This window comes from Eutrigla gurnardus (genome assembly GCF_963514095.1).
Source record: "Eutrigla gurnardus genome assembly, chromosome: 13".
Taxonomy (NCBI): domain Eukaryota; kingdom Metazoa; phylum Chordata; class Actinopteri; order Perciformes; family Triglidae; genus Eutrigla; species Eutrigla gurnardus.
In genome coordinates, this window is record NC_139936.1 from 1,809,494 (window position 1) to 1,836,993 (window position 27,500).

At 41.4% G+C, this 27,500-nt stretch overlaps 3 protein-coding genes across 3 annotated transcripts in view; 2 read left to right on the plus strand and 1 right to left on the minus strand.

Annotated features, from left to right (window-relative positions):
- The window catches only part of lgi3 (leucine-rich repeat LGI family, member 3), an 8,969-nt gene extending 3,797 nt beyond the window's left edge, over positions 1-5,172 (plus strand). The window contains exons 4-9 of the mRNA XM_084025157.1: positions 1,557-1,628; positions 1,758-1,829; positions 2,501-2,670; positions 2,765-2,929; positions 3,015-3,105; positions 3,566-5,172. Of these exons, the coding sequence (XP_083881283.1) occupies positions 1,557-1,628; positions 1,758-1,829; positions 2,501-2,670; positions 2,765-2,929; positions 3,015-3,105; positions 3,566-4,295 (1,300 nt within the window). The 3' untranslated portion in view covers positions 4,296-5,172. The remainder of the gene's footprint in view (positions 1-1,556; positions 1,629-1,757; positions 1,830-2,500; positions 2,671-2,764; positions 2,930-3,014; positions 3,106-3,565) is intronic.
- Positions 5,173-5,648: 476 nt separating this feature from the next.
- On the plus strand, positions 5,649-10,602 carry chmp7 (charged multivesicular body protein 7). The gene is made up of 10 exons (XM_084024553.1): positions 5,649-6,220; positions 6,489-6,660; positions 7,537-7,722; positions 7,824-7,957; positions 8,169-8,217; positions 8,308-8,427; positions 9,298-9,396; positions 9,483-9,540; positions 9,626-9,859; positions 9,942-10,602. The coding sequence occupies exons 1-10, from the start codon at positions 5,976-5,978 to the stop codon at positions 9,995-9,997; spliced, it is 1,353 nt and encodes a 450-aa protein (XP_083880679.1). The 5' UTR covers positions 5,649-5,975; the 3' UTR covers positions 9,998-10,602.
- Positions 10,603-17,304: 6,702 nt separating this feature from the next.
- On the minus strand, positions 17,305-27,174 carry ccdc92 (coiled-coil domain containing 92). Its single transcript, XM_084025863.1, has 4 exons — positions 26,922-27,174; positions 23,726-23,893; positions 21,692-21,733; positions 17,305-18,692 (listed from the first exon to the last, which is right to left on the minus strand). The coding sequence occupies exons 2-4, from the start codon at positions 23,859-23,861 to the stop codon at positions 17,884-17,886; spliced, it is 987 nt and encodes a 328-aa protein (XP_083881989.1). The 5' UTR covers positions 23,862-23,893; positions 26,922-27,174; the 3' UTR covers positions 17,305-17,883.
- Between the last annotated feature and the right edge of the window lie 326 nt (positions 27,175-27,500).

Consider the following 27,500-nt stretch of genomic DNA (forward strand, 5'->3'; position numbering starts at 1 on the left):
AAACAGAAGGGAACGTTTAAATAAATACTGCTGAGTAACTGTTGCTGAGTCAGCTTACATTATGCTTTGCATTTACCAATCTGCTGTAATTGTTTGACAAAGGCTGCACAAGCTCGCTGGAAAGTAAAGTTTTCAGCAGATTTGTTCATTTTCTTGTTTATTGTGAATGATGAATTACAGTCAGCTTTAATTCCCTGCAAAGTGAATGGAAAACTCAAGGCTGTGAGATTCCAAGAGTGTCTCTGCATCATGGCAAAGAAAAGCCCCCCTCTCTCTCTCTCTCTCTCTCTCTCTCTCTCTCTCTGTGGGGGGGGGGGGGGGCTCATGAATCTGCCATTCTGTGGATTGATGGGCTTTAGAAAGTCGTGGGCTTGATGGCTCGCCGCTGTGCTGGCGGTGCCTCCTGCCTTGGCTGCAGCCTCCCTCCCTGCATCGCTGTGAATGCTAATGAAGTCCCACTTTCATCACATCCGACCAGACCTCCGTAATACTCTTATTATAATACTCAATACTATATCAACACTATGAAATGTTGGCACAAATATCTCTAAATGTTGATAAAAGTGTTGAAATGATCCTAACTCCGACGTGTCGTCCTGCCATGCCTCTTCAGTGTATTGTGTTCATATGGAAGCTATACTGCCGTTTGATTGGTTGTTAAACGTCCAATTCAATGGATTTGAGGGTTCGAGTGGTGTTAAATGTTCCAGAAAGTTTAAAAAAAAACAACTGTTGTAATGGAAGCCGGGTCTGAAGGGGTTAATTAAAAAATCAATCAAGGACGTGAAATCAGCTTTTACCGTCAAGAGTCGCTCATTTTTATTTTATTTTTACTTTGCAGTGTTTATTTATTTATATGTTATTGGGTTTGGTAACTAGGATCTATCAAATACAAAAATAATCAGAAAAATAATAAAATATTTATCTGATTCAGAAGTTATTAAATCAATGAACATCAGAGGGGCGGGGCTCTGGAAATCAATACCCATAACTCCAGAACCTTTCACCCCGTCATCAGGAAACTTGCAGGATATGTTGACATATCTCCCTGGAACATATCCTGAAAGTTTTAATCAAATCAACCACTTGGAGGCGCTACAAAAAATCAGTTTTTACACTTGTATGCATGCCTCCTCATGTGTTGGCCGTATCCACCTCAAATTTGGTTAGAAGAGCCTCCAGACACTGAGAATTATTACTGTTGAAGATTGGGGGGACGCCTTGAACGCCGTTACCACGGTGATGCTTTTTCGCCATATAAGAGGAAGTGATGTTTCCAGTGGGTTGCAGCACTCCCGACTTGTGTGTGTCTTCTTCTTCTTCTAAGCCTTTTTTGTCTAATTACTTGGACGGTGTAAACTCAATTAGCCAGGAGAAGAATGACTGCGATTCTCCAAATGCTTTCAAAGAAGCGAGCAGCAACTGGGATCCATCTGGATTCTGGTGTGAAGCTTCCAGCAAAGTTTGATTCCAGAATTCAAGGTCAACTTTACATGTTAAAGGAGGCGCCGTGCTAATATCGGCTGAATTAACCAGATTGTTTGTTCTCTCCTCAGGTTCATTGAGAATAATGACATCCAGGCTCTGTCCAAGTTCACCCTCAGAGGACTCAAGTCTCTGACTCACCTGTGAGTATTGTGCTGAGCTGAAAACACAGTTAGAAACCTCATCGTTTGAGCAGGTACGCAGTTTTCTTTAATAGCTTCATATCATGCAATCAATAACTCTTCTCGTGTGTTTTTGTTGTTTTGTGTCAGATCTCTTTCAAACAACAACCTGCAGCAGCTGCCAAGAGAGCTCTTCAAACATCTGGACATCCTCACAGACTTGTAAGCCTTCACTGAAGTAATAAAAGGATGTCATGATTACAGAAAATAAACTAAAAAAACTCACCAGACGTTGATCGTGGCATTTTCATGAGAAGTCAGAGCCGTCTAGCTCGCTATCAAGGTGGAGAACTGAAAAATAGAGCCTTTAAAATAAAATACAGGATACAAAATAAATGTATTTATGCAGGGAGACCTTATGATTAATGATTATCTTATTTAAGATTATTTGATTGTTTTTCATTAATAAAGATATCTTTGGGGGTACAATTATATATGTGTTTCTTACCTGAATGTAACGTGATTCCAGGATGTTTTAATGACGTTTTTTTTATATTTTGATGATTATCTTTATAATATTGTGAATCATAATTATTTTCATACAGATAATCATGACATAGACAACTAGTCATGATATATGTGCTTGAAATTGGTATAAGAAAATACATAGATTTTTTTCAACATATATTGTTAAATAGGTGGGCAATATTTCATTAAATTTAATTGGTATTTTATGATTCACACAATAAAAAGAATAGTTTTGTTTTTTTGCTTCACAAGAAAAAAATCACACAAACACAAAAAATAAAAACAAGCTGATCTAAAAGCGTTAAAATGAGGTATTTTTTTTATTTGAGCTTGTGTTGAAACTGGTTTCTCTGATTGTTCCTCAGAGACCTGCGGGGGAACGCGTTCCGCTGCGACTGTAAAATCAAATGGCTGGTCGACTGGATGGAGAAGACCAACACGTCGGTCCCCGCCATCTACTGTGCCAGCCCCTTTGAGTTCCAGGGTCGCCGGATCCGTGACCTCGCACCGCGGGACTTCAACTGCATCACCGCAGGTCCCCCCCCCCTCCCCCTCCCCCCTCCACCTCGAACACATCATGGCGTTTCTTCTTGTTTTCTGAAAACTGTAATTCTGTCTCTTCCCATCAGACTTTGCCGTGTATGAAACCTTCCCCTTCCACTCCGTGTCCGTGGAGTCCTACGAGTTCAACGGGGACCAGTTCGTGGTCTTTGCTCAGCCTGATTCGGGGTTTTGCACCTTGTTTGTTTGGGATCACGTGGAGTTGGTCTTCAGGAAGTCTCATAACATCACCTGTAAGTCTCTCCTCGGCGTTGAAAACAGAAAGTATGGTACCTTTTCCCGACGTCCTCATGGCTTCCTCTGCTTCTGTCTCCGCAGCTCGCTCCGCTGTGTACTGCAAACCAGTGGTGATAAGCAACAGTCTCTACATGGTTGTTGCTCAACTTTTTGGTGGATCTCACATTTACAAGTAAGGCTTGATCCGTCCGATCTCCCTGTAACCTGTTGAACTTTAGCGTTTAGAACAAAAATCTGAGCTTTTATGTGGATGTCCAATCACTGTTTATGGTAAATGTAGTCATTTGAAGCAATACAATGACTCAGTGTGTGCTGTAGTAGCTAAGGAAAGCAAGGTTCTCCTGTTCTGTGGCAGCCTACATGTACCAGCATGCATTGTGCTTGGGCTTCTGACACACCAAGGTCCCTGTGAGCCTCAGCCTCTAAACTCAAACCTAAACCAGCTCACAAACACATCATATCTTCTTCTTTTTTCTGTTTTTGTTTGGTTTTTACATTATGGTAAATTATATCTTCATGTTATCGTACGACCACGAGAGTAGCATCGATCTTCTCAGCTGACTGTCGGCAGGAAATCGTATTTCCCAAATTCTTCTTTGGGACTATCATGGCAACCGTTTCCGTTCTCACAGGTGGGAGGAGGACCCGCAGCGCTTTGTGAAGATCCAAGACATCGACACCACCCACGTGCGTAAGCCCAACTTCGTGGAGACTTTCCAGCTGGACGACGAGTGGTACTTCGTGGTAGCGGACAGCTCCAAGGCGGGCTCCACCAGCATCTACCGCTGGAACAGCAACGGCTTCTACACCCACCAGTCCCTCCATCCCTGGCACCGGGACACGCACGTGGAGTTCCTCGACGTCGGGGGGAAGCCTCACCTCATCCTCTCCAGCGCCTCGCAGCCGCCGGTGGTCTACCAGTGGAACCGGGGCCAGAAGCAGTTCGCCTTCTTCTCCCAGATCACAGAGCTCGCCGACGTGCAGATGGTGAAGCACTTCTGGGTGAGGAAGGTTCTCTACCTTTGCCTCACGCGCTTCATTGGCGACTCCAAGATCCTCCGCTGGGAAGGGCAGCGCTTCACGGAGATCCAGACTCTTCCCTCCCGAGGCTCGATGGCGGTGTATCCATTCACGGTGGGCCTCCGCCAGTACCTCATCCTCGGGAGTGATTTCTCCTTCTCCAGAGTGTACCTGTGGGACGACCTCACCCAGCGCTTCCAGCCCTTCCAGGAGCTCAACATGAGGGCGCCGCGAGCGTTCAGCTTGGTATCCGTCGACAACAAGGACATGCTGCTGGCTGCCAGCTTCAAGGGCAACACGCTGGCCTACCAGCACCTGGTGGTGGATCTCAGTGCCAAGTAGCTGCACTCAGAAGGAGGAGTTTCTAAGCATTTATCAACACGTGCCAAATAAATGAAAGACTGCAACAACAAAATAAAAGTTTAAGCCATGTAACCTAAGGTCTGCTGTTTCACGTGGCGTTTCAAGCGAGGCAACCAACTAAACGATTAGTCTATTTTTATGCATCTCTTAACATCTGAATGAAATAATGTGGAAATGCACAGCATCAATAACATTAAGTGCCGTCATGGCACTACCGCCTTGCTGCTTCTCTTCTGCCAACCATAAATCCAGGCAGAAGTATTTTTCAAAAACATTATATTGTATACTGCATTTTACTAATATGAAAATGACGTGCATGTGCATTGACTGCATTATTCACTGGATGAGACCCGATATTGTATTGACTTTAAAACGTTTACGGTTTTGTAAGTTACACAGTGAAGTTTATCTATGGAGCATTTTTTGCATGACATAGTACATTAGATACGATATAACTCTGTAAAACAAGCAATACTTACCATCACAAAATACTTTCAATCCTTCATTGTGTTCATATTCTGACGCCCCTGAATTTTGTTTTGATTGTATTTATTATTCGTTCTGCAATAATAACTTGGGATCAGAGCCAGTCTGAGGCATGAGCAAATTAACTGAAAATGTGAACCTGATTTTAGAAGGTTTTTTGTAAAGATATTATCCAAAATACCCTTTTTGGGCGAAATGAGAGACCATAGCAAGCTTGGGGATTATTACAAATAAGTTATTTGACAGGCATTATACAAGAATTGTGTGACTGTATGTAAAAGTTATGAATTTTGTTTTTTTTTACAGTTGTGAACTGCATTTAATTATGGAAATTTGCACATGGAATGGATTATGATTAAATCCAGTTTAAGGCCCCTTAAAGGTCCAGTGTCCTGTTTTATGCTTCAAAAAACCCCAATGATATTAATAATAATATAATAATAGGCGATTTGCATGTAAAGCACTTTTTAATTATCTTTATTGCACAATCAAAGGGGAATAAACCACATTCAACGAGAAGACGAATTACACAGAAGAAGCACTTTGTACACACTGACGTCGAAAACGTCGCGTCTGTTGCAGGAATGCGCATAAAATGCGCATAAAAATGGCGCAAATGTAGTCTTCGTGAGTAGAGTAATAGACGCGCTTGCTTTGTCGTCCGGATGGTCCGCGCGGGCGGAGTTAACTTCATCTCTTTGGGGGGTTAACCCGCGTGACCGCCCCTTCGCGCGGTTCCGAGTTCTCAAACGCGCGCGCCCGTATGTTGTTGTGTTGACATGTTAGCAGAGCTCGTGTTAGCCGACTATTTAAAGGCATCACGGTGTAGTGAAGGTGGGGTACCTTTAACTGTTAACGCCGATGACGTGGTACGTTTGTTTGTTAGCTAAGCGCGAGCGGGCGTCGCTAGCTGAGCTAACTCGATAGCTAACGTTAGCTTGCGTTGTGACTGCATCACGGTGGAAGTGAGGAGGGGATCGCTTCGGTCGCCGCCACCGCTCTTGACGTTTCCCTTCAACGGATGATATTTGAGTTGAAGCGGTGACGTTTGGTTTGTTCGTTAAGAGCGAGCGCAGTTGGTTAGAAGCTAAGCTAACGTGAGTCTAAGCTAACGCCGTCAGATCTACTCGTCTAAATAAAACGGGTTTTTAAAGTTCGTGTAGCTCCGGAAACATGAGCTGGCCGGCCGAGTGGGACGACGACGAGCGGATGAACTTCATGTTCTCGGACTTCAGTGAGAACCGGGAGGTCAACACCACGGACTGGGACAGCAAGATGGACTTCTGGACGGCTCTGGTGGTGAGGAGCTGCAGGGACCGGGACGCGCTGTGTGTCAGCCTGCGGGATCTGAACCAGACCTTCAGGAGGAAGGACAAGTCCCCGCTGGGCTTACCGACTGTCGTCCGGTCCATGGCGAGGTACGTTTAACGTTGTCACTGCAGGATCGATCCAAGTATCGATACCAGCGTTGGTATTGATATTGATAAGTGTAGTGAGATCGATACTTTAGTTTCACTTTGTCTCTTGAAAACATAACTTGCTATACAGTTTTATAACATCTGTGGTGATGTTGTCCACTTTGTTTATTTAAAGCGCCAGTCCATAAGATTTGAGGTTCGTTGCTTCTAGCGCCCTCTGTGGCGGTAGTTGGAACTGCTCTGATCTGGTTGCATCTAACTCTGCCAGATGTGGGAAGATCCAGAGGGAGTCGGAGTTTGCTGCCAATGTGGACTGTGGCTGGCTGTCCTGGGGGGTTGGCCTGCTGCTGGTGAAACCTCTGAAGTGGACCTTCTCCACCCTTCTGGGGAGCAACCGGGTGGCTTTGGAGGAGTCTTTCATTGTCATTGAACTCGTCAAGGTTGGTTTATTCTGCGTTTCCTGGTGTGAATTTACAATATCAGTGTTTGAGTTGTATTCGTGGCAGCAATGTGCTGTTCTGGAACAGACAGGGTTGGTACGGGTGCTGGAAATCCTTGAAAACACTTGTCTTTTAGTGTGGTGTTTTCAAGGTTTGAAAAGTGCTTGGATTTATACTAAAGGTCTTGAAATGTGTGTTGTATGTGATGACATCTATGATAGAACAGAGACAAGAAGATCTCCATATTTGAGGGACTGAAAACAGCATTTTCTGACATTTCTTTATGAAAAATGCCTTTTGATGATGAACAGATGATGAAAATAGTTGGTGATTATATTTCTGTGGATCTGTTAGTGGAATTAGTTTTCCTTTCATTTGTGGTCCTTCTGTAAAAAGCTGTCTCCAAACATCATGTTGGTTGTTTAGAGGACAATAACATCTCATTTAATGTGATGAACAAGTGACATCATAAGTAGACTGAATACTGACCATTGGATTGATACAAAGATGGAGTTTACCACAGCTGGAAGGGGCTGGAAAAGCATGGAAATGCACCTGGAAATGCTTGGAAAGTGCTTGAATATGACTTTGGAGAAGGTGGAGGAACTCTGAGCTGTTTAACAAATAAATTAGCTTAATTAAATATAGTATACAATCTGAATAAAAATGTAAACAACAACAAATATGGCTTTTTCAGGGCCAATATGGATTATTATTACTAATCCAGGAGACTGATAACCGATATTTGTCTGCAGTAAAAAGGTCTCCAAACAACACAAAGCTTTGTTGAAATGCTTTAAAGTTTGAACAAACAAACAAGTAAAATAGTTCCCTGAAGTTTTCTAAAATAAAGACCTTTTGATTTCCACGTTGCAGGAGAAAGCAGCCGAGTTGCTGAAGGTGTACCGCAGCAGCGAGCTCTCCGGCCGCTCCGTCCTGTCGTTTCAGGAGCTGTGTGCTCTCTCCTCGGACGTCTGTCCTGACGAGAGCTCCCTGTGCATGGCTCTCCTGCAGCTGCAGAGGGACAAGCAGGTGATGGTTTCGTTGCACGAAGGCGAGAAGGTGAACAAACTCTCAATGCTGCAATATAATTAGATTCACGACAAAGCTGATGAATGAATATCCCGTAGTTGCTGGTATAAAGTTGTCGCCTTTCTTTACAGATTGTCAAGTTTTGCCAGGCCGGGCAGGATCACGTCTCGCCGGTCTGCGACGTGGATCTGGGCATCTACCAGCTGCAGCGCAGCGAGAAGCTGCTGGGAGAGCGGGTGGAGAAGCTGATCCTCGAGGCTGACAAGTACATCAACTCGAATATGAGCTTAAAGTAGAACCATCATGATGTACAAGAAGATATTATTATTAGTCATTCCAGCTGAGAAATGAATGAATCAATGATCTTTTCCCCCATTATTTGGTTAATAATCAGAAGGATTATATTGCATTTAAATCGTTCTGAAATTCAGGCTTTCTTGTGATTATTGCTAAAGCTTTGCATTGTCTAAGTGCAGGTGCAAAGAGGAGGCGAGGGTGCTGATCCAGGAAGGGAAGAAATCACAAGTACGGATTACATTTAACAACAGGTGATTGTGTTGTATGAACTGTGTTGAGTGGGTATATGAATGTAAATGTAATATGTGTGTCTCACAGGCTCTGAGGTGTTTAAGGGGCAGGAAACGGGTGGAGAAGAGAGCTGACGGCTTGTTCTCCAAACTGGAGTCCATCAGAGGAATCCTGGACAGAATCGCCCAGTCTCAGACTGATAAACTGGTGAGAGAACAGCAGCACGACAGGGCTATCACAGATAATCCTGAGAATCATCAAAAGCTGCTTAAAATGGTCCAAAAACATATTGGAATCAGATTATATTTTTGGAAACAAATACTTTTATTGCGTCACAGAAACAATCAATGATCATACATTTAAAAATATATAAAGGTAAATAAACATAAAGGATTTTTTTTTTATCGTTAAACTTATCTACCGTGTGAGCATCAGGCCTGAGGTGTCTCGATCCCAGCATGCAATGCTCACGTCAACTGGATTTACTACACAGACATAAAGCGCCCTCTAGTGGCCCTTTTCTTAGCAACTACAGGCGCCTTCAAACACAGTCGTCATAAATTCAGGCCTTAAAATGAAACATATTTACTATGAGACCAAACAAACAAATACTAGTCAGTCAACCCAAAGCTGTACTTTACAAGCTAAGTTATAAGCTTTTTCTACGTCACTGGTGACCATATTATATCTCTATAATGGAAATTAACAGCAATTAACTTATTGTTTTTTTTAATAATAAAAATGTAAGCATTGTCAGACTTGTAAAGTGTGTGTGTGTGTGTGTGTGTGTGTGTGTGTGTGTGTGTGTGTGTGTGTGTGTGTGTGTGTGTGTGTGTGTCTGTGTGTGTCTGTGTGTGTCTGTGTGTGTGTCTGTGTCTGTGTCTGTGTCTGTGTCTGTGTGTGTGTCTGTGTGTGTGTGTGTGTGTGTGTGTGTGTGTGTGTGTGTGTGTGTGTGTGTGTGTGTGTGTGTGTGTGTGTGTGTGTGTGTGTGTGTGTGTGTGTGTGTGTGTGTCTGTGTCTGTGTCTGTGTCTGTGTCTGTGTGTGTGTGTGTGTGTGTGTGTGTGTGTGTGTTCTAGGTCATACAAGCCTACCAGGCGGGCGTCTCGGCCCTGAGACTCTCTCTGAAGGACGTGACCGTTGAACACGCTGAGAGCCTCGTGGATCAAATCCAGGAGGTGCAGTAGCTGTTTATTCCCTGTTAATCCTACGTGATCTTTCTCTTTTCATTGAATCTGACACATCTTCATGTTTCTTTCTACAGTTGTGTGACACTCAAGACGAGGTGAACCAAACCATATCGAGCGGCGTGACCGGCGCAGGTATGCTGTATCTGTTTCTGCGTCTTTAATACGCTTGTATGTGTGAATATCGAGAGGATCCGAGTTTGTTTTGTTGTTTCCGTAGATGAAAACATGGATGAGTTGGAGGAGGAACTGAGATCTTTGATGGACGAGTCGAAGCCGGATGCCATCTCAAGTTTACCCGAAGTTCCAACGAACGGCGTGCGAGGCCCCGGGGATCCGAGGCTCCCGGGCGCCGACCTGCTCGCCGCTCTGCCCGCGGTGCCTTCAGGCCACTTCCATATCACCGACGAGCAGCTGGAGGAAGAATTAAAACGGCTGACTCTCACGGGTTCAGGTTGGCACCTTCACATCCCCCTCTTCTGTTGGACTGTAATGATTCATGTTTCTGAGTAACACATGGTCTCCTCTCTGTCCAGACTCTCATCAGAAGGAAATGACATCACCGGGAAAGAGATTAGAGCCCGCACAGTGACGAAGCACGGCACGACTGATTCTCTGATCAACAAACGGTATCTATTTCATGTTTTCTGTGAGCCAGAGTTCACAGAAGAAGAAACAAATAAAGAAGAAGAAACTACATTAGCGCTTGATAAATCATAACTGAGTTAACATCGGTTTCAGAACGAAAACAAGGCACTTCCTTCATTAATGAAAATTAAAAAGCCGTTTCTGTGGCGGCGTGCCAAAAGAAGGATTTAAAAACATATTTTCCTCTGTAAAAATTACATTGAAGTTGTGTTTAGATCTGCTCTGCTGTGAGAATCACAAAGATCTCAAGTCAAAAGTTTGAAATAATGATAAACTGCGAGACGAGGAATGCTTTTATTTTTCTGAACACGAGTGAGAACAAAGTATATGTTTTGTTTGTAGAATGTGTATATTGATGTCTTTAAATGTCCCTCATTGATGGTCCTGTAAAAATGCATTAAGTGGCCTTTTTTGAACTGTAAATGTGAAACTGAAATTAAGGAGGATATTATTTTATACAAATTTATTTTATCATTGATTATATTTAGTTTCACTGCAAAGTGAAGTTTAACCAAATATGTTTCCCAAATAAAATGTATTTTAATCGCTTGTCTGTAGTCTGTGGTCATTTTACTTCCAGGGTTGAAACCACACCTCATGAGGGGAAAAAGCCTTGTGGGTCCGTTTGATTCACCCAACAAGGAGATTCATATAAATGTAGCAGCAGCAGAAACCAGTGGGGAGATGACAGACCCATTACAAATTGTTTGCCTCCATGTCAGGTTCAGTGAGGAAAAGTTGTCAATGCTGATTTGCTTCAATTTTATAAATAAAAAGGTCATAGTATAGTATGTCGAAAAAGTCATAAAAAGCCACCGTATCATACGTCAAGGAAAGTGAGCGTTCAGTAAGTCCAAAATAGTCATAAAAAGTCATCGTCAAATTTTTCAGGTAAAAAAAAAAGGTCATAGTATAGTATGTCGAAAAAAAAGTGAAAAGTCGACAAAATTCATAAAATGTGGTAAAAGGGGATTAAAAAGTCATGAAACGCCAACGTATAATACGTCAAGCAAAGTGAGCGTTAAGTAAGTCCAAAATAGTCATAAAAAGTCATCGTCAAATTTTTCAGGTAAAAAAAAAAGGTCATAGTATAGTATGTCGAAAAAAAAGTGAAAAGTCAACAAAATTCATAAAATGTGGTAAAAAGGGATTAAAAAGTCATAAAATGCCACCGTATCATACGTCAAGCAAAGTGAGCGTTAAGTAAGTCCAAAATAGTCATAAAAAGTCATTGTCCAATTTTTCAGGTAAAAAAAAAAAAGGTCATAGTATAGTATGTCGAAAAAAAAGTGAAAAGTCGACAAAATTCATAAAATGTGGTAAAAAGGGATTAAAAAGTCATGAAACGCCAACGTATCATATGTCAACCAAAGTGAGCGTTAAGTAAGCCCAAAATAGTCATAAAAATCATTGTCCAATTTTTCAGGTAAAAAAAAAAAAAAAGGTCATAGTATAGTATGTCGAAAAAAAAGTGAAAAGTCGACAAAATTCATAAAATGTGGTAAAAAGGGATTAAAAAGTCATAAAATGCCACCGTATCATACGTCAAGCAAAGTGAGCGTTAAGTAAGTCCAAAATAGTCATAAAAAGTCATTGTCCAATATTTCAGGTAAAAAAAAAAAGGTCATAGTATAGTATGTCGAAAAAAAAGTGAAAAGTCGACAAAATTCATAAAATGTGGTAAAAAGGGATTAAAAAGTCATGAAACGCCAACGTATCATATGTCAACCAAAGTGAGCGTTAAGTAAGTCCAAAATAGTCATAAAAATCATTGTCCAATTTTTCAGGTAAAAAAAAAAAAAAAGGTCATAGTATAGTATGTCGAAAAAAAAGTGAAAAGTCGACAAAATTCATAAAATGTGGTAAAAAGGGATTAAAAAGTCATGAAACGCCAACGTATCATATGTCAACCAAAGTGAGCGTTAAGTAAGTCCAAAATAGTCATAAAAATCATTGTCCAATTTTTCAGGTAAAAAAAAAAAAAAAGGTCATAGTATAGTATGTCGAAAAAGAAGTGAAAAGTCGACAAAATTCATAAAATGTGGTAAAAAGTCATTAAAAAGTCATGAAACGCCAACGTATCATATGTCAACCAAAGTGAGCGTTGAGTAAATCCAAAATAGTCATAAAAAGTCATTGTCCAATTTTTCAGGTAAAAAAAAAAAAGGTCATAGTATAGTATGTCGTAAAAAAAGTGAAAAGTCGACAAAATTCATAAAATGTGGTAAAAAGGGATTAAAAAGTCATAAAATGCCGCAGTATCATACGTCAAGCAAAGTGAGCGTTAAGTAAGTCCAAAATAGTCATAAAAAGTCATCATCAAATTTTTCAGGTAAAAAAAAAAGGTCATAGTATAGTATGTCGAAAAAAAAGTGAAAAGTCGACAAAATTCATAAAATGTGGTAAAAAGGGATTAAAAAGTCATAAAATGCCGCCTTATCATACGTCAAGCAAAGTGAGCGTTAAGTAAGTCCAAAATAGTCATAAAAAGTCATCGTCAAATTTTTCAGGTAAAAAAAAAAGGTCATAGTATAGTATGTCGAAAAAGAAGTGAAAAGTCGACAAAATTCATAAAATGTGGTAAAAAGTCATTAAAAAGTCATGAAACGCCAACGTATCATATGTCAACCAAAGTGAGCGTTAAGTAAGTCCAAAATAGTCATATAAAAAGTCATCGTCAAATTTTTCAGGTAAAAAAAAAAGGTCATAGTATAGTATGTCGAAAAAGAAGTGAAAAGTCGACAAAATTCATAAAATGTGGTAAAAAGGGATTAAAAAGTCATGAAACGCCAACGTATCATATGTCAACCAAAGTGAGCGTTAAGTAAGTCCAAAATAGTCATAAAAAGTCATTGTCCAATTTTTCAGGTAAAAAAAAAAAGGTCATAGTATAGTATGTCGAAAAAAAAGTGAAAAGTCGACAAAATTCATAAAATGTGGTAAAAAGGGATTAAAAAGTCATAAAATGCCACCGTATCATACGTCAAGCAAAGTGAGCGTTAAGTAAGTCCAAAATAGTCATAAAAAGTCATTGTCCAATATTTCAGGTAAAAAAAAAAAGGTCATAGTATAGTATGTCGAAAAAAAAGTGAAAAGTCGACAAAATTCATAAAATGTGGTAAAAAGGGATTAAAAAGTCATGAAACGCCAACGTATCATATGTCAACCAAAGTGAGCGTTAAGTAAGTCCAAAATAGTCATAAAAATCATTGTCCAATTTTTCAGGTAAAAAAAAAAAAAAAAGGTCATAGTATAGTATGTCGAAAAAAAAGTGAAAAGTCGACAAAATTCATAAAATGTGGTAAAAAGGGATTAAAAAGTCATGAAACGCCAACGTATCATATGTCAACCAAAGTGAGCGTTAAGTAAGTCCAAAATAGTCATAAAAATCATTGTCCAATTTTTCAGGTAAAAAAAAAAAAAAAGGTCATAGTATAGTATGTCGAAAAAAAAGTGAAAAGTCGACAAATTCATAAAATGTGGTAAAAAGGGATTAAAAAGTCATGAAAAGCCAACGTATCATATGTCAACCAAAGTGAGCGTTAAGTAAGTCCAAAATAGTCATAAAAAGTCATTGTCCAATTTTTCAGGTAAAAAAAAAAAGATCATAGTATAGTATGTCAAAAAAAAAGTGAAAAGTCGACAAAATTCATAAAATGTGGTAAAAAGGGATTAAAAAGTCATGAAACGCCAACGTATCATATGTCAACCAAAGTGAGCGTTGAGTAAATCCAAAATAGTCATAAAAAGTCATCGTCAAATTTTTCAGGTAAAAAAAAAAGGTCATAGTATAGTATGTCGAAAAAAAAGTGAAAAGTCGACAAAATTCATAAAATGTGGTAAAAAGGGATTAAAAAGTCATAAAATGCCGCCGTATCATACGTCAAGCAAAGTGAGCGTTAAGTAAGTCCAAAATAGTCATAAAAAGTCATCGTCAAATTTTTCAGGTAAAAAAAAAAGGTCATAGTATAGTATGTCGAAAAAGAAGTGAAAAGTCGACAAAATTCATAAAATGTGGTAAAAAGTCATTAAAAAGTCATGAAACGCCAACGTATCATATGTCAACCAAAGTGAGCGTTGAGTAAATCCAAAATAGTCATAAAAAGTCATTGTCCAATTTTTCAGGTAAAAAAAAAAAAGGTCATAGTATAGTATGTCGAAAAAAAAGTGAAAAGTCGACAAAATCCATAAAATGTGGTAAAAAGGGATTAAAAAGTCATGAAACGCCAACGTATCATATGTCAACCAAAGTGAGCGTTAAGTTAGTCCAAAATAGTAATAAAAAGTCATTGTCCAATTTTTCAGGTAAAAAAAAAAAGGTCATAGTATAGTATGTCGAAAAAAAAGTGAAAAGTCGACAAAATTCATAAAATGTGGTAAAAAGTCATTAAAAAGTCATAAAATGCCGCCGTATCATACGTCAAGCAAAGTGAGCGTTAAGTAAGTCCAAAATAGTCATAAAAAGTCATTGTCCAATTTTTCAGGAAAAAAAAAAAAAGGTCATAGTATAGTATGTCGAAAAAAAAGTGAAAAGTCGACAAAATTCATAAAATGTGGTAAAAAGTCATTAAAAAGTCATAAAATGCCGCCGTATCATACGTCAAGCAAAGTGAGCGTTAAGTAAGTCCAAAATAGTAAAAAAAAAGTAATCGTCAAATTTTTCAGGTAAAATTAAAAGGTCATAGTATAGTATGTCGAAAAAAAAGTGAAAAGTCGACAAAATTCATAAAATGTGGTTAAAAGTCATTAAAAAGTCATAAAATGCCGCCGTATCATACGTCAAGCAAAGTGAGCGTTAAGTAAGTCCAAAATAGTAAAAAAAAAGTAATCGTCAAATTTTTCAGGTAAAATTAAAAGGTCATAGTATAGTATGTCGAAAAAAAAGTGAAAAGTCGACAAAATTCATAAAATGTGGTAAAAAGTCATTAAAAAGTCATAAAATGCCGCCGTATCATACGTCAAGCAAAGTGAGCGTTAAGTAAGTCCAAAATAGTAAAAAAAAAGTAATCGTCAAATTTTTCAGGTAAAATTAAAAGGTCATAGTATAGTATGTCGAAAAAAAAGTGAAAAGTCGACAAAATTCATAAAATGTGGTAAAAAGTGATTAAAAAGTCATGAAACGCCAACGTATCATATGTCAACCAAAGTGAGCGTTAAGTAAGTCCAAAATAGTCATAAAAAGTCATCGTCAAATTTTTCAGGTAAAATTAAAAGGTCATAGTATAGTATGTCGAAAAAAAAGTGAAAAGTCGACAAAATTCATAAAATGTGGTAAAAAGTGATTAAAAAGTCATGAAACGCCAACGTATCATATGTCAACCAAAGTGAGCGTTAAGTAAGTCCAAAATAGTCATAAAAAGTCATCGTCAAATTTTTCAGGTAAAAAAAAAAGGTCATAGTATAGTATGTCGAAAAAGAAGTGAAAAGTCGACAAAATTCATAAAATGTGGTAAAAAGTGATTGTAAAGTCATAAAAAGCCACCGTATAATTCGTCATAGTATATCATGTCATAGTGTGTTGAAAAAAGTCACAGTATAGCATCAATAAAACATACGTGTGCAGGTTTGGAGACATGGTCCATTTAGAGTCCACCAGACCAGAAAGCAGGCGATGCTTTAGGGGGCGGGGCTTACCTGCTGATTGACAGGTCCATTTAGAGTCCACCAGACAAGAAAGCAGGTGATGCTTTAGGGGGCGGGGCTTACCTGCTGAGTGACAGGTCACTCCCACGCTACCAATGCTAGTTAGCTACTAAGATAATATATTCATATTTAAAACATCACTTCATCAAGACAACACTTAGATTTTAAATTGAGATTATATTATAATTATTTTATACTTTTAAGTTAACACACATTAAAAAATTCACACCACCTTTTTTAACGTTTGGAGCTAAATGTGGCAGCGTTTTAATAATTACCCACAAGTTTTATTCAAGTATATACAGTGATTTGGCCACCAGGGGACACTATCATTCACACTGATATTTGTTAATGAATTAATAATGAAATAAAGCTGAGTTTCAAACAGCCTCTTTAGCATTCAGTATTTAAGGACTTGTTCCACATGTAATCACGCCAGCTGCTAGAAGAAACAACGTGAATTGTGTCAGCCAATGTGTTGACATCAAGCCGGTGTGCAGTCTCACAGTTATTTGGGTTTTTTTTTCATTATCAGCGGACTATTTCAGCAGCTACTCGTTTATTTTCAGTTTTCCATCCAAAGATGTAATAATGTATTGCTCTAAAGTAAAGTCATATTGTGTTGTTTTGTCCCATTTCACATGAAGCTTTTGAGTGTGATAGAAGGGGGACCCCTAGTGGTGGAAGTGCACACACACACATTTGAGGAAACTGGTGTTTCTGGGACTTTTCATTAAAAACCCATGCACATTATTTCATAACCCATTAAAAAAAGAAATGTCCTTAATTGTTGTCTGTTGTTTTGTCCTCATTTAATAGTAAAGTTCACTGAGATTGTTGATGCTGATTCTACACTTTCAATCAAACTGACAATGAAGTTATTAACATTATACAGAGTGGTTGTTCTTTTCAACAGATACTCCTTGATCATCACTTTAAGACATTTTATAATAATAATTATTTAATATAATAATGAAACTATCCCTTACATGATGTGAATCTATCTTACCAGGACATGCATTCAAGTATTTTTCTTAAATATGTTACCAATCTGCACGAACAAAAACCAAGTGACCCAACGCCCAAAAAAGCATTGCTTTATTCTGTTAATCAATACGTGTATATACGTTCCAGTACAAGCCATGTTAACGTGAAAAGCAGGTTATTACGTGATTATAATTACCGTCATGTTGCCGTGACAACCGTCAATATAAGGTGTTTGTGTTCTCTATTAAACAATAAAAAAAAGAATAATTATAATTCATTAGAAATGTACAGCCTTTATAAAGTACACTTAATAATATCACAAAATCCTATTACAGTAGTATTTTCAAAAAATGCCCGCATATCACAAATAACATCTGTGGATATTGTTCAGTATTATAATTATTATTAAGCCAAACCTAACTCTTATGGCTGTCATCAGCTCTGTCTCTCTCTCTCTCTCACTCACTCACTCACTCACTCACTCACTCACTCACTCACTCACTCACTCACACACTCTCTCTCACACACTCTCTCTCACACACACTCTCTCACACACACTCTCTCTCTCACACACACACACACACACACACACACACACACACACACACACACACACACAGTGTTACCATCGTTTCATACTGCCTCTACGCGTGTGCACCGCCGGTGTTTCTGCAGGCCAACCAAGGAAAAGGTGAAAGTTCAGCTCACAGGTAACGCTGTTCTATCAGAAGAAGATGAAAGACACTGGGGGAGTATTACGTTATGATCTTGTGGTTCTATCCTACGCAGCGGCAGACAGCTGGTTATACAGGGCGTTGACCGGGCGGTCGTTGAGAAGATACCAGGACTACATGTGTACGGTGGGTCGGTGGAGCAGGCACTGATGCAGATATTTGGCTGAGGATTGGTTGTTTGCACGGCGTCAAAGACAGAATGAAGACAGCAGAAAGTCTGTGTATAATACAAGTTTTCACGGCTTGTGGAGAAGAAACGTTTGGCATGCTTTATAGTCATCGTTTGTTCTAACGCAAAGAAAAAACAAGTCTTTCTGGAATACCGCGGACAAAATGATACTTTTTTTTTCATATTGCAGTGCTGCGTACGAAGCGGAGGCTACACAGTGGGCTCAGGCTCCTTCCTGCTCTTGCGGCGTGTATTGAGGAGACGTGCACGTCAGTGTACACGTCAGCGTTGGAAGGGTTAAACTGTCCTGTCGGTTCCCGAGCGCTTCCTGACGACCTTCTCCTCCTTGACCTGGTCCACCGCCAGTGTCTCCAGCTCGGCCTGCGGCGGGGCCAGGGGAGGGGTGCCATGCGGGATGCGGTGGGCCACGCCCACGTGGGCCCTGTACTGACGGTCCCGGGCGGGGCTGTGTCGAGGGCTGGCCGCGGCGCCCAGCGGGGTCAAAGGGGAGCGCTCGGAGGCGATGGGCGGGATGACGGCGGGCCTTTCTCGCACCACCTGCGGTTCGGGGGAGTCTCTCCCGGCCTGGAGGAAGGGCGTGGGGTCGGGCATGGCGTCCACCGTCTCCCGCAGGACCAACCGCCGGCCGTCCGGGCCGAGCCGATACACCTCGGTCAACTCGGGGTGCAGCGGCTGCGAGAGACTCTTCTTCATGCGTCGCCGCGGGGTTTCTGGCTGCCTGTCTTTGGCCGGCGGGGGCGTGGGCTTGTAGGAGCTGACGGGGCTGACGTTGGGGCTGGCCTCGGACGAGCTGCCGGCCAACAGCTTCTTCTTGGTGGCGTGGAGCTGCGAGGTGAGGTAAGCGATGGTGCTCGCTCTCTGCTCCAGCTCGCCCGACAACACGGCCAGCTTGTGGCTCTTCATCTTCAGCTCCTCCAGGTACTTCTTCTCCCGCTCCTTGATGGTGTTCTCCAGGACGGAGATCATGGCGTTCTTCTGCTCGAGGTCCCGGAGCAGCTCTGTGTTCTCCTCCTCCTTCTTCTTCAGCTGGGCCTCCAGCTCCTCGCACCTCCTTTGCAGCTCCCTGCAGCGGATTTCACCGCTGTCTGCACACAACAACAACAACACCATGTTAATGATAGTGATATGTATGCACAGATGTAGTAAACAGACATAAATAAGTGCACAGGAGAGGCCGGAGACATTGGTATCCCCGGATGGACCCATCGTTATCGGTGCATTAAGAGCAGACACCGACTGTGACGGTCTGCCCGGAGACAGACAGCATCCTGTGGAGACTCATCTGACCTCCGGTCTCACGTTACGTCTGGTAGACAACAGCAGCGGTGCTCTCTGACCTTCACCACTGTGCCGCCGCCGCCCCGCCCACCTGTACCAACCTTTATTGTGTTTCTGAACAGCATTTTGAAACAAATCATTAACGTGAGAGTTGTGTAGCAGCGCTGTCACATGTGAGCGCCAAAATCACAAAGAACACGGATCATCTGGACGCCTTCTCTTCTTATTTTAATGGTTTTCCAGCAGAAGACCGGCTGTCTGACATTAATAATAAAATAAGCTCACAATTGTCAATATGATGAGTTCACTGAGCCGTATTAATGTGGACCGACATCTGCTATATGTGGTGGAAAAACCCAGAACAACCCAGTATCTCTACGAAATAAAACAGTATCTCTACGAAATAAAAAACAGTATCTCTACGAAATAAAAAACAGTATCTCTACAAAATAAAAAACCAGTATCTCTACGAAATAAAAAACAGTATCTCTACGAAATAAAAAACAGTATCTCTACGAAATAAAAAACCAGTATCTCTACGAAATAAAAAACCAGTATCTCTACGAAATAAAAAACAGTATCTCTACAAAATAAAAAAACAGTACCTCTACGAAATAAAAAACAGTTTCTACAAAATAAAAAACCAGTATCTCTACGAAATAAAAAACAGTATCTCTACAAAATAAAAAAACAGTATCTCTACAAAATAAAAAACCAGTATCTCTACAAAATAAAAAACAGTTTCTACAAAATAAAAAACCAGTATCTCTACAAAATAAAAAACAGTATTTCTACAAAATAAAAAACAGTATCTCTACAAAATAAAAAAACAGTATCTCTACAAAATAAACAACAGTATTTCTACAAAATAAAAAACAGTATCTCTACAAAATAAAAAACCAGTATCTCTACAAAATAAAAAACAGTATTTCTACAAAATAAAAAACAGTATCTCTACAAAATAAAAAAACAGTATCTCTACAAAATAAAAATCCAGTATCTCTACGAAATAAAAAAACAGTATCTCTACAAAATAAACAACAGTATTTCTACAAAATAAAAAACAGTATCTCTACAAAATAAAAAACCAGTATCTCTACAAAATAAAAAACAGTATTTCTACAAAATAAAAAACAGTATCTCTACAAAATAAAAAAACAGTATCTCTACAAAATAAAAATCCAGTATCTCTACGAAATAAAAAACAGTATCTCTACATAATAAAAAACAGTATCTCTACAAAATAAAAACTGTATCTCTACGAAATAAAAAACAGTATCTCTACGAAATAAAAAACAGTATCTCTACAAAATAAAAATCCAGTATCTCTACAAAATAAAAAAACAGTATCTCTACAAAATAAAAAACAGTATCTCTGCAAAATAAAAATCCAGTATCTCTACGAAATAAAAAACAGTATCTCTACAAAATAAAAAACAGTATCTCTACAAAATAAAAACCCAGTAACTCTACAAAATAAAAAACAGTATCTCTACAAAATAAAAAAAACAGTACCTCTACGAAATAAAAACCAGTATCTCTACAAAATAAAAAAAACAGTACCTCTACGAAATAAAAACCAGTATCTCTACAAAATAAAAAAACAGTACCTCTACGAAATAAAAAACAGTATCTCTATAAAATAAAAACCCAGTATCTCTACAAAATATAAAAACCAGTATCTCTATAAAATAAAAACCCAGTATCTCTACAACATAAAAACCCAGTATCTCTGCAGAAGAACAATTAAGTACGTGTACTGATGACGTCGTCACATTAGAACACCAATGATGTCATGTGTTATATTATTGAATGCTGTTATAACGTTAGCTATGGACACTGTTTACATCCTCCTTCTGTGAAGTCTCTCAGTGGCGTTTACATTATAAAGTAGCCGACTGAGAATGAAGCTCTATGGTTGCTGCTTTCACTAATTTAACTACATCACAGGTATCATTGTGTGTAATACAGGAGAAAACTGATATGTAGTCATATGTATTACACACAATGGTATGACTACATTGTGCTTCAAAGGCCGTCTTCAACGATGGTATTCTATAAAAAAACATTCGACTTTTTTTTAAACATTCATATTTTGACATCTTATGGAACAACAAGACATTTTCTATGCGTGCAAAAACCGTGGAATGAAATGCAACCATGTATCATCTATATACAGTCAAATATATGTAGTCTCCTATTAAATCCAGATGGTTGTTTTCGTCTGTTTTGCTGGTATATTTCCCCCCGTCGGAGCAGCTGGGCCCTGCAGCACGGAGCCGGCTGCTGCCTGTGCATTAGCACTGTGACACATAATCTCATTTCCTGCACTCCAATCTCTGACATGTCCCACGCTAACGTGATCGTGCCTCTGATCGGGGCCAGCCACGTTAAACACACACACACACACACACACACACACACACACACACAGACGTAAATAAGTCAGGGGGCCTCCCTGACTGGACCAGCATAAAGGCAGAGGAGCTGAGGCTTAATCAGACCACTGTTGCGGCTCCATCTCATTGCCATGGTAACGTAGAGGGGGGGTACTGGGCAGTGGGAGTGCTACTGAACAGCAGGGAGTCCCACATTGCAGTGCTTCCCGGGTTTGACTTTCTAATCAGGAAACAGAGCGTTGCTCCTGCTGCACATTCACACTTTGAATCACGTGTTTCAAAGTAAAGCTGCACCCTTAACTACCATAACTACGATCAATATATCAAACCAGGGAAAACCAGGCATGTCACACACACACATTGTATGTCTGTAGCAAAAGTGATGATACACTTGGACGGGGGCTTACCTGAGGGATCAGAGCTCCTCACGGTGAGCTCATATGTCAGATCTGTGAAGAGGAGAAGAAAAAGGAGAGCGTTACTTTCATGTCTGCGTCACATGAGGTCGCAACGGGACACACACTCCTGACACACTGCCATATGGAAAGCACTGACATGTGCACCAAACACAGCTCAAGTATTCACTTGACAAGATTAGGGAGAGAGTTGGACCGGTGAGCTCAGGACAGGAGGGGAAATCAGGACCCAGAGTCTCCATCTTTACTTCCTCCCTTTGTGGAAGAGCATATCCGTTACTGTCGGGAAGCTCAGGTCCTGCATCGCTACGGTACACACACACACACACACACACACACACACACACACACACACACACACACACACACACACACACACACACACACACACACACACACACACACACACACACACACACACACACACACACACACACACACACACACACACACACACACACACACACACACACACACTGGTGCTTGAGTGCATTTCCCATAAGTCATCATGTTCTCTCTAAAAGCTTTAATAGTGGCACCACAGCATCTTGTTGTCTTTGGTCTCAAATATCCATTTAGGTTATAGAGCCGATCTGAGCCAGCTCAGAATACTTTATTGTTTCATTTGCTGTTTTATCATGAAGTTCTTTAATGCGCTAGTTTTGCAACAGTAAAGGAAGTGACCATATTTGGGCTGTGGATCTGATGAACAAAACCTACACTAAAGCATCCCCTGCTTCCTGGTCTGGTGGACTCTAAATGGACCATAATGTACTAAATGAACATCATGCTGGATTGAAGAAGACTTGAAACTAGAGATTGAGACCATAAACTCATGTTTACAATGTTTACTGAGATAATACATCAAGAGAGAAGTAGGACCATTTTCTCATAGACTTCTATACAACCAGAGAGGAGTCGCCCCCTGGTGGCCAGCAGAGAGAAGTAGGACCATTTTCTCATAGACTTCTATACAACCAGAGAGGAGTCGCCCCCTGGTGGCCAGCAGAGAGAAGTAGGACCATTTTCTCATAGACTTCTATACAACCAGAGAGGAGTCGCCCCCTGGTGGCCAGCAGAGAGAAGTAGGACCATTTTCTCATAGACTTCTATACAACCAGAGAGGAGTCGCCCCCTGGTGGCCAGCAGAGAGAAGTAGGACCATTTTCTCATAGACTTCTATACAACCAGAGAGGAGTCGCCCCCTGGTGGCCAGCAGAGAGAAGTAGGACCATTTTCTCATAGACTTCTATACAACCAGAGAGGAGTCGCCCCCTGATGGCCAGCAGAGAGAAGTAGGACCATTTTCTCATAGACTTCTATACAACCAGAGAGGAGTCGCCCCCTGGTGGCCAGCAGAGAGAAGTAGGACCATTTTCTCATAGACTTCTATACAACCAGAGAGGAGTCGCCCCCTGGTGGCCAGCAGAGAGAAGTAGGACCATTTTCTCATAGACTTCTATACAACCAGAGAGGAGTCGCCCCCTGGTGGCCAGCAGAGAGAAGTAGGACCATTTTCTCATAGACTTCTATACAACCAGAGAGGAGTCGCCCCCTGGTGGCCAGCAGAGAGAAGTAGGACCATTTTCTCATAGACTTCTATACAACCAGAGAGGAGTCGCCCCCTGGTGGCCAGCAGAGAGAAGTAGGACCATTTTCTCATAGACTTCTATACAACCAGAGAGGAGTCGCCCCCTGGTGGCCAGCAGAGAGAAGTAGGACCATTTTCTCATAGACTTCTATACAACCAGAGAGGAGTCGCCCCCTGATGGCCAGCAGAGAGAAGTAGGACCATTTTCTCATAGACTTCTATACAACCAGAGAGGAGTCGCCCCCTGGTGGCCAGCAGAGAGAAGTAGGACCATTTTCTCATAGACTTCTATACAACCAGAGAGGAGTCGCCCCCTGGTGGCCAGCAGAGAGAAGTAGGACCATTTTCTCATAGACTTCTATACAACCAGAGAGGAGTCGCCCCCTGGTGGCCAGCAGAGAGAAATAGGACCATTTTCTCCTAGCCGAGCTCACCTGTGCATTGCTGCTGTAGTCTGCGGATCTCTGCATGCAGCCCCTTCAACGTGCTGGCATGGTCCTGCTGCAGGAAGAGCAGGTTTTTCTGTGCGCTTTGCAGCTGATTCTCCAGGTTCACGTTTGATGATGCCATGGCTGATTATGTTCACACACCAGCTTCACAACCTGCAGACACATGCGACAGAAAACAAGTTGATAAGGAGAGGGAAGGAGAAGACGATAAACGAGCTCGGTCCGTCTGCAAACAGGTCGTTAATTCTCACTCATTCCCTCTAAACATCCGGGTTTTGGGATGTGATCCAACGTTACTCCGTCGGCCAAGATCTGCTTTAGATGACAAATCGAGCTAATCACCGTTGGATAATACCATCAAACCCATTCACAACCGAAGCCACTTGGCACTTCAACTCACCAAGAAAGTGTACAAACTGTAACCCTGTTCATTGATAAAAAAAAGAGCAAATAAGTCATTAAAGCTGAGTGAGTTCTGCCAAACTGTGTCTGTGCTTAGTAATCCTATGACTACATACCTAAGACCTGTTTAAATCACATTAAAGACATTTAAACATGACATCATTTTCAAATGATTGGATTTGAGACTTTTTAAGGACCCGCTAACTCTGATATTGTAATTTAAGGACACACCCTTTCTCAGCACAGAAGATAAGTAAGAAAATTCAGGTCAAATTGAAATTAAAGTGGTAAATTAGAAAAGCGACTCTTCACTAAAAAATAAAACAGACAGACAGATGCTGGAAAATCTTCTCTTTCCATGTCCATACCAGGGTCAGTAGAACACAAGACATCACATTGACACTAGGCGTGGCGTTCTCAAACAGGCCCCGCCTCCCCTGGAAGCCACAACCAGACTCAGCATCCCAGCATCCCCGCCCGCTGCCAGACAGCTGTACTGGGCTGAGAGCACACTGATCCCTGCAACACCCCTGCTGAGCGCCCAGAAAGCCTCTGCCTGCATACATGAGAGTGCTTCAATAAAACATCCCAGAGCTTCTCACTCTTACATCATCAGCTCACCAACATGAATTATAAATCCCACAACACCTCGCTGGACACACTCCCCAGTCCCAACAGTGTGTGTGATGTTCTTCTGTCTCACAGAGGAAAAAGGAAAAGCATGGTGATTACAAGCAGAGCCAGCGACGTGCCATAAAAGCCGAGGAGATCATTTATTATTGATGACGAGTAACGTGGAGACCTTCCGATAAACCCCCGCGCCGCCAGCGTATCTCTCATCCCGGCTCTTTTCCTGGAATTGCCGTGGAGAGCTTTCTGTTTGGAAAGACGTGACCGCACCTGAAATCACGGCTCGTACGCCGACGCCGAGGTGACGGAGGAGGACAGAACTCCAGTGAATCACAGAGACAATAAAGTTGAGCTCTCTTTGTTCAGAAACAATGTGGGAGGTAAATGCAGGTCCATCAGTCACTGTCTGTTTTCAAACGACGGAGTCAAACCAGCATGATGACTTTCCACGTCCTCGTTTTCTTCATACACAAACCAGCACTTCCTCATACAGAGGACATAAATAATCAATGAACTGCAGCAGCAGCATGAAACATTAGCTATTAGCTACCAGCCTTAGCCTCAAAATTAACTCCAGCTCCTTCCTGTCCCATGTCTGTTATTATTATTCATAATAATAATAATAATATAAATAATAATCTACATCCAAGCACACCTTAATGTTTCAGAAAACATCTAAACACCTGTAACAGCAATAATAATAGATATTAAAGAAAAAGGCAGATAAACAACTGATGGTGAACCAGTATGAAGCACTGACTGGGATACTTTCCTCGCCCCTTTACAATTCAGCACCTGCATTGCGGACAGCACCCCAAAGCCATTTCACAGCAGGATCCACCGGATCATCACAACCTCACACCTACGTTACTGTGTAAAAGCTTCAGTCGGGATCCACTAGATCATCATGACTTCACACCAACGTTACAGTGTTAAAGCTTCAGTCAGGATCCACCGGATCATCATGACTTCACACCAACGTTACAGTCTTAAAGCTTCAGTCAGGATCCACCGGATCATCATGACTTCACACCAACGTTACAGTCTTAAAGCTTCAGTCAGGATCTACCGGATCATCATGACTTCACACCAACGTTACAGTCTTAAAGCTTCAGGCAGGATCCACCGGATCATCATGACTTCACACCAACGTTACAGTCTTAAAGCTTCAGGCAGGATCCACCAGATCATCACAACCTCACACCTATGTTACAGTCTCAGCTTCAGTCAGGATCCACCGGATCATCATGACTTCACACCAACGTTACAGTCTCAGCTTCAGTCAGGATCCACCGGATCATCATGACTTCACACCAACGTTACAGTCTCAGCTTCAGTCAGGATCCACCGGATCATCATGACTTCACACCAACGTTACAGTCTCAGCTTCAGTCAGGATCCACCGGATCATCATGACTTCACACCAACGTTACAGTCTCAGCTTCAGTCAGGATCCACCGGATCATCATGACTTCACACCAACGTTACAGTCTCAGCTTCAGTCAGGATCCACCGGATCATCACGACCTCACACCACCGTTCCAGTCTTACATCAGTGAATGCATGACCTTCTTTGTCTCTTTGACTTCCCACCCTGATGCACCGGAGGATGCCTGCATCACTGCATTTCCCTGCGGTCATCACAAAGGCCCGTCCTTGCAGCTAATGTTATGTACTGCAGCTGTCCGGGGAGGAGCTGTCCAGTTAAACAAGAGCTTGAAAACAACACGCCAATCTAGTGAACGTCACACCAAACTCCCTTACAATCCGTCACCAAAACAACAGCCCGCCCCACACACGCAAACAACGACAACACAGCACTGAATATAAGCGATATTTTTGACATTGTGGACGACTTCTGGAACATTCGGCACGCGTTGAATCCACCAAACATGACTAGATGTCGATAGATGTCCGGGTGACACATAAACAGCTGCCACCGTGTTAATAAACGCACCGATTCCGAGAGAAACAAACGGACATGACGTGTTAAACCGATGAAGTCAACCTGCTGATGATATAAAACACACGATTAAAAACCCGTCTTTGAATGAAGCTATCCATCCCCACAGAGGAAGTACGTATGACGCTTTAATCACGCTAGCTTAGCTTGTGCGGCTAACGACGCTACGGCAGCTCGTTGTCTTACCTTCAGGCTAAAACAAACAGACACCGTCGAGGTTTGTCGGTTAAAACGGTGTGCGTGTCGTCGGTGAACAGACGAGCCTCCGCCGGCTAACAGCGTCCTGCCTGGTGGGGCATGTCGGTGATGGGGAGGGGAGGGCGGCTGTGTCACTTTCCTATCATCTCCCGGAGCTACGAGACACAATAAAGCGAGGCATCATGGGAAACCGGGGCCTAACGGGCGTCCGATCACCGGGATCAATCTAACGGCTGGTGTTGACCGGTCCGCCGTTACAGTTACAACGTAAATAAAACCAAACAAGTCCAACCGGAGGAAGAATACCGGTGTTTGTAACCTGAATATACGGCATGAAACGCTGTTAGGGACGTCTCAACGGCGCTAAAGTCACCAGCGTCATCACCATGGCAACAGAACATGTCACCTGTTCCCACAGAGATGCGTTCCCGCCACCTAGCGGCGGAAGCGGGACATAGCACCACTGCGATGATTCTGCTTACTTTACTACCTGTACTGTACTTCTATGAGCAGCTGTACTTCTATGAGTAGTTGTACTTCTATGAGTACTCCTATAAGTATCTGTGC

Excerpts from the sequence above, each read along its gene's own strand:
- chmp7 (XM_084024553.1), top strand. The coding sequence starts at position 5,976 with ATGAGCTGGCCGGCCGAGTGGGACGACGACGAGCGGATGAACTTCATG. Across the intron at positions 6,661-7,536 it reads TTGTCATTGAACTCGTCAAG|GAGAAAGCAGCCGAGTTGCT; the intron begins GTTGGTTTATTC and ends TCCACGTTGCAG. Across the intron at positions 9,541-9,625 it reads GAGCGGCGTGACCGGCGCAG|ATGAAAACATGGATGAGTTG; the intron begins GTATGCTGTATC and ends TTGTTTCCGTAG.
- ccdc92 (XM_084025863.1), bottom strand. The coding sequence starts at position 23,861 with ATGGCATCATCAAACGTGAACCTGGAGAATCAGCTGCAAAGCGCACAG. Across the intron at positions 21,734-23,725 it reads ACTACAGCAGCAATGCACAG|ATCTGACATATGAGCTCACC; the intron begins GTGAGCTCGGCT and ends TCCTCTTCACAG. Across the intron at positions 18,693-21,691 it reads GAGGAGCTCTGATCCCTCAG|ACAGCGGTGAAATCCGCTGC; the intron begins GTAAGCCCCCGT and ends TGTTGTGTGCAG.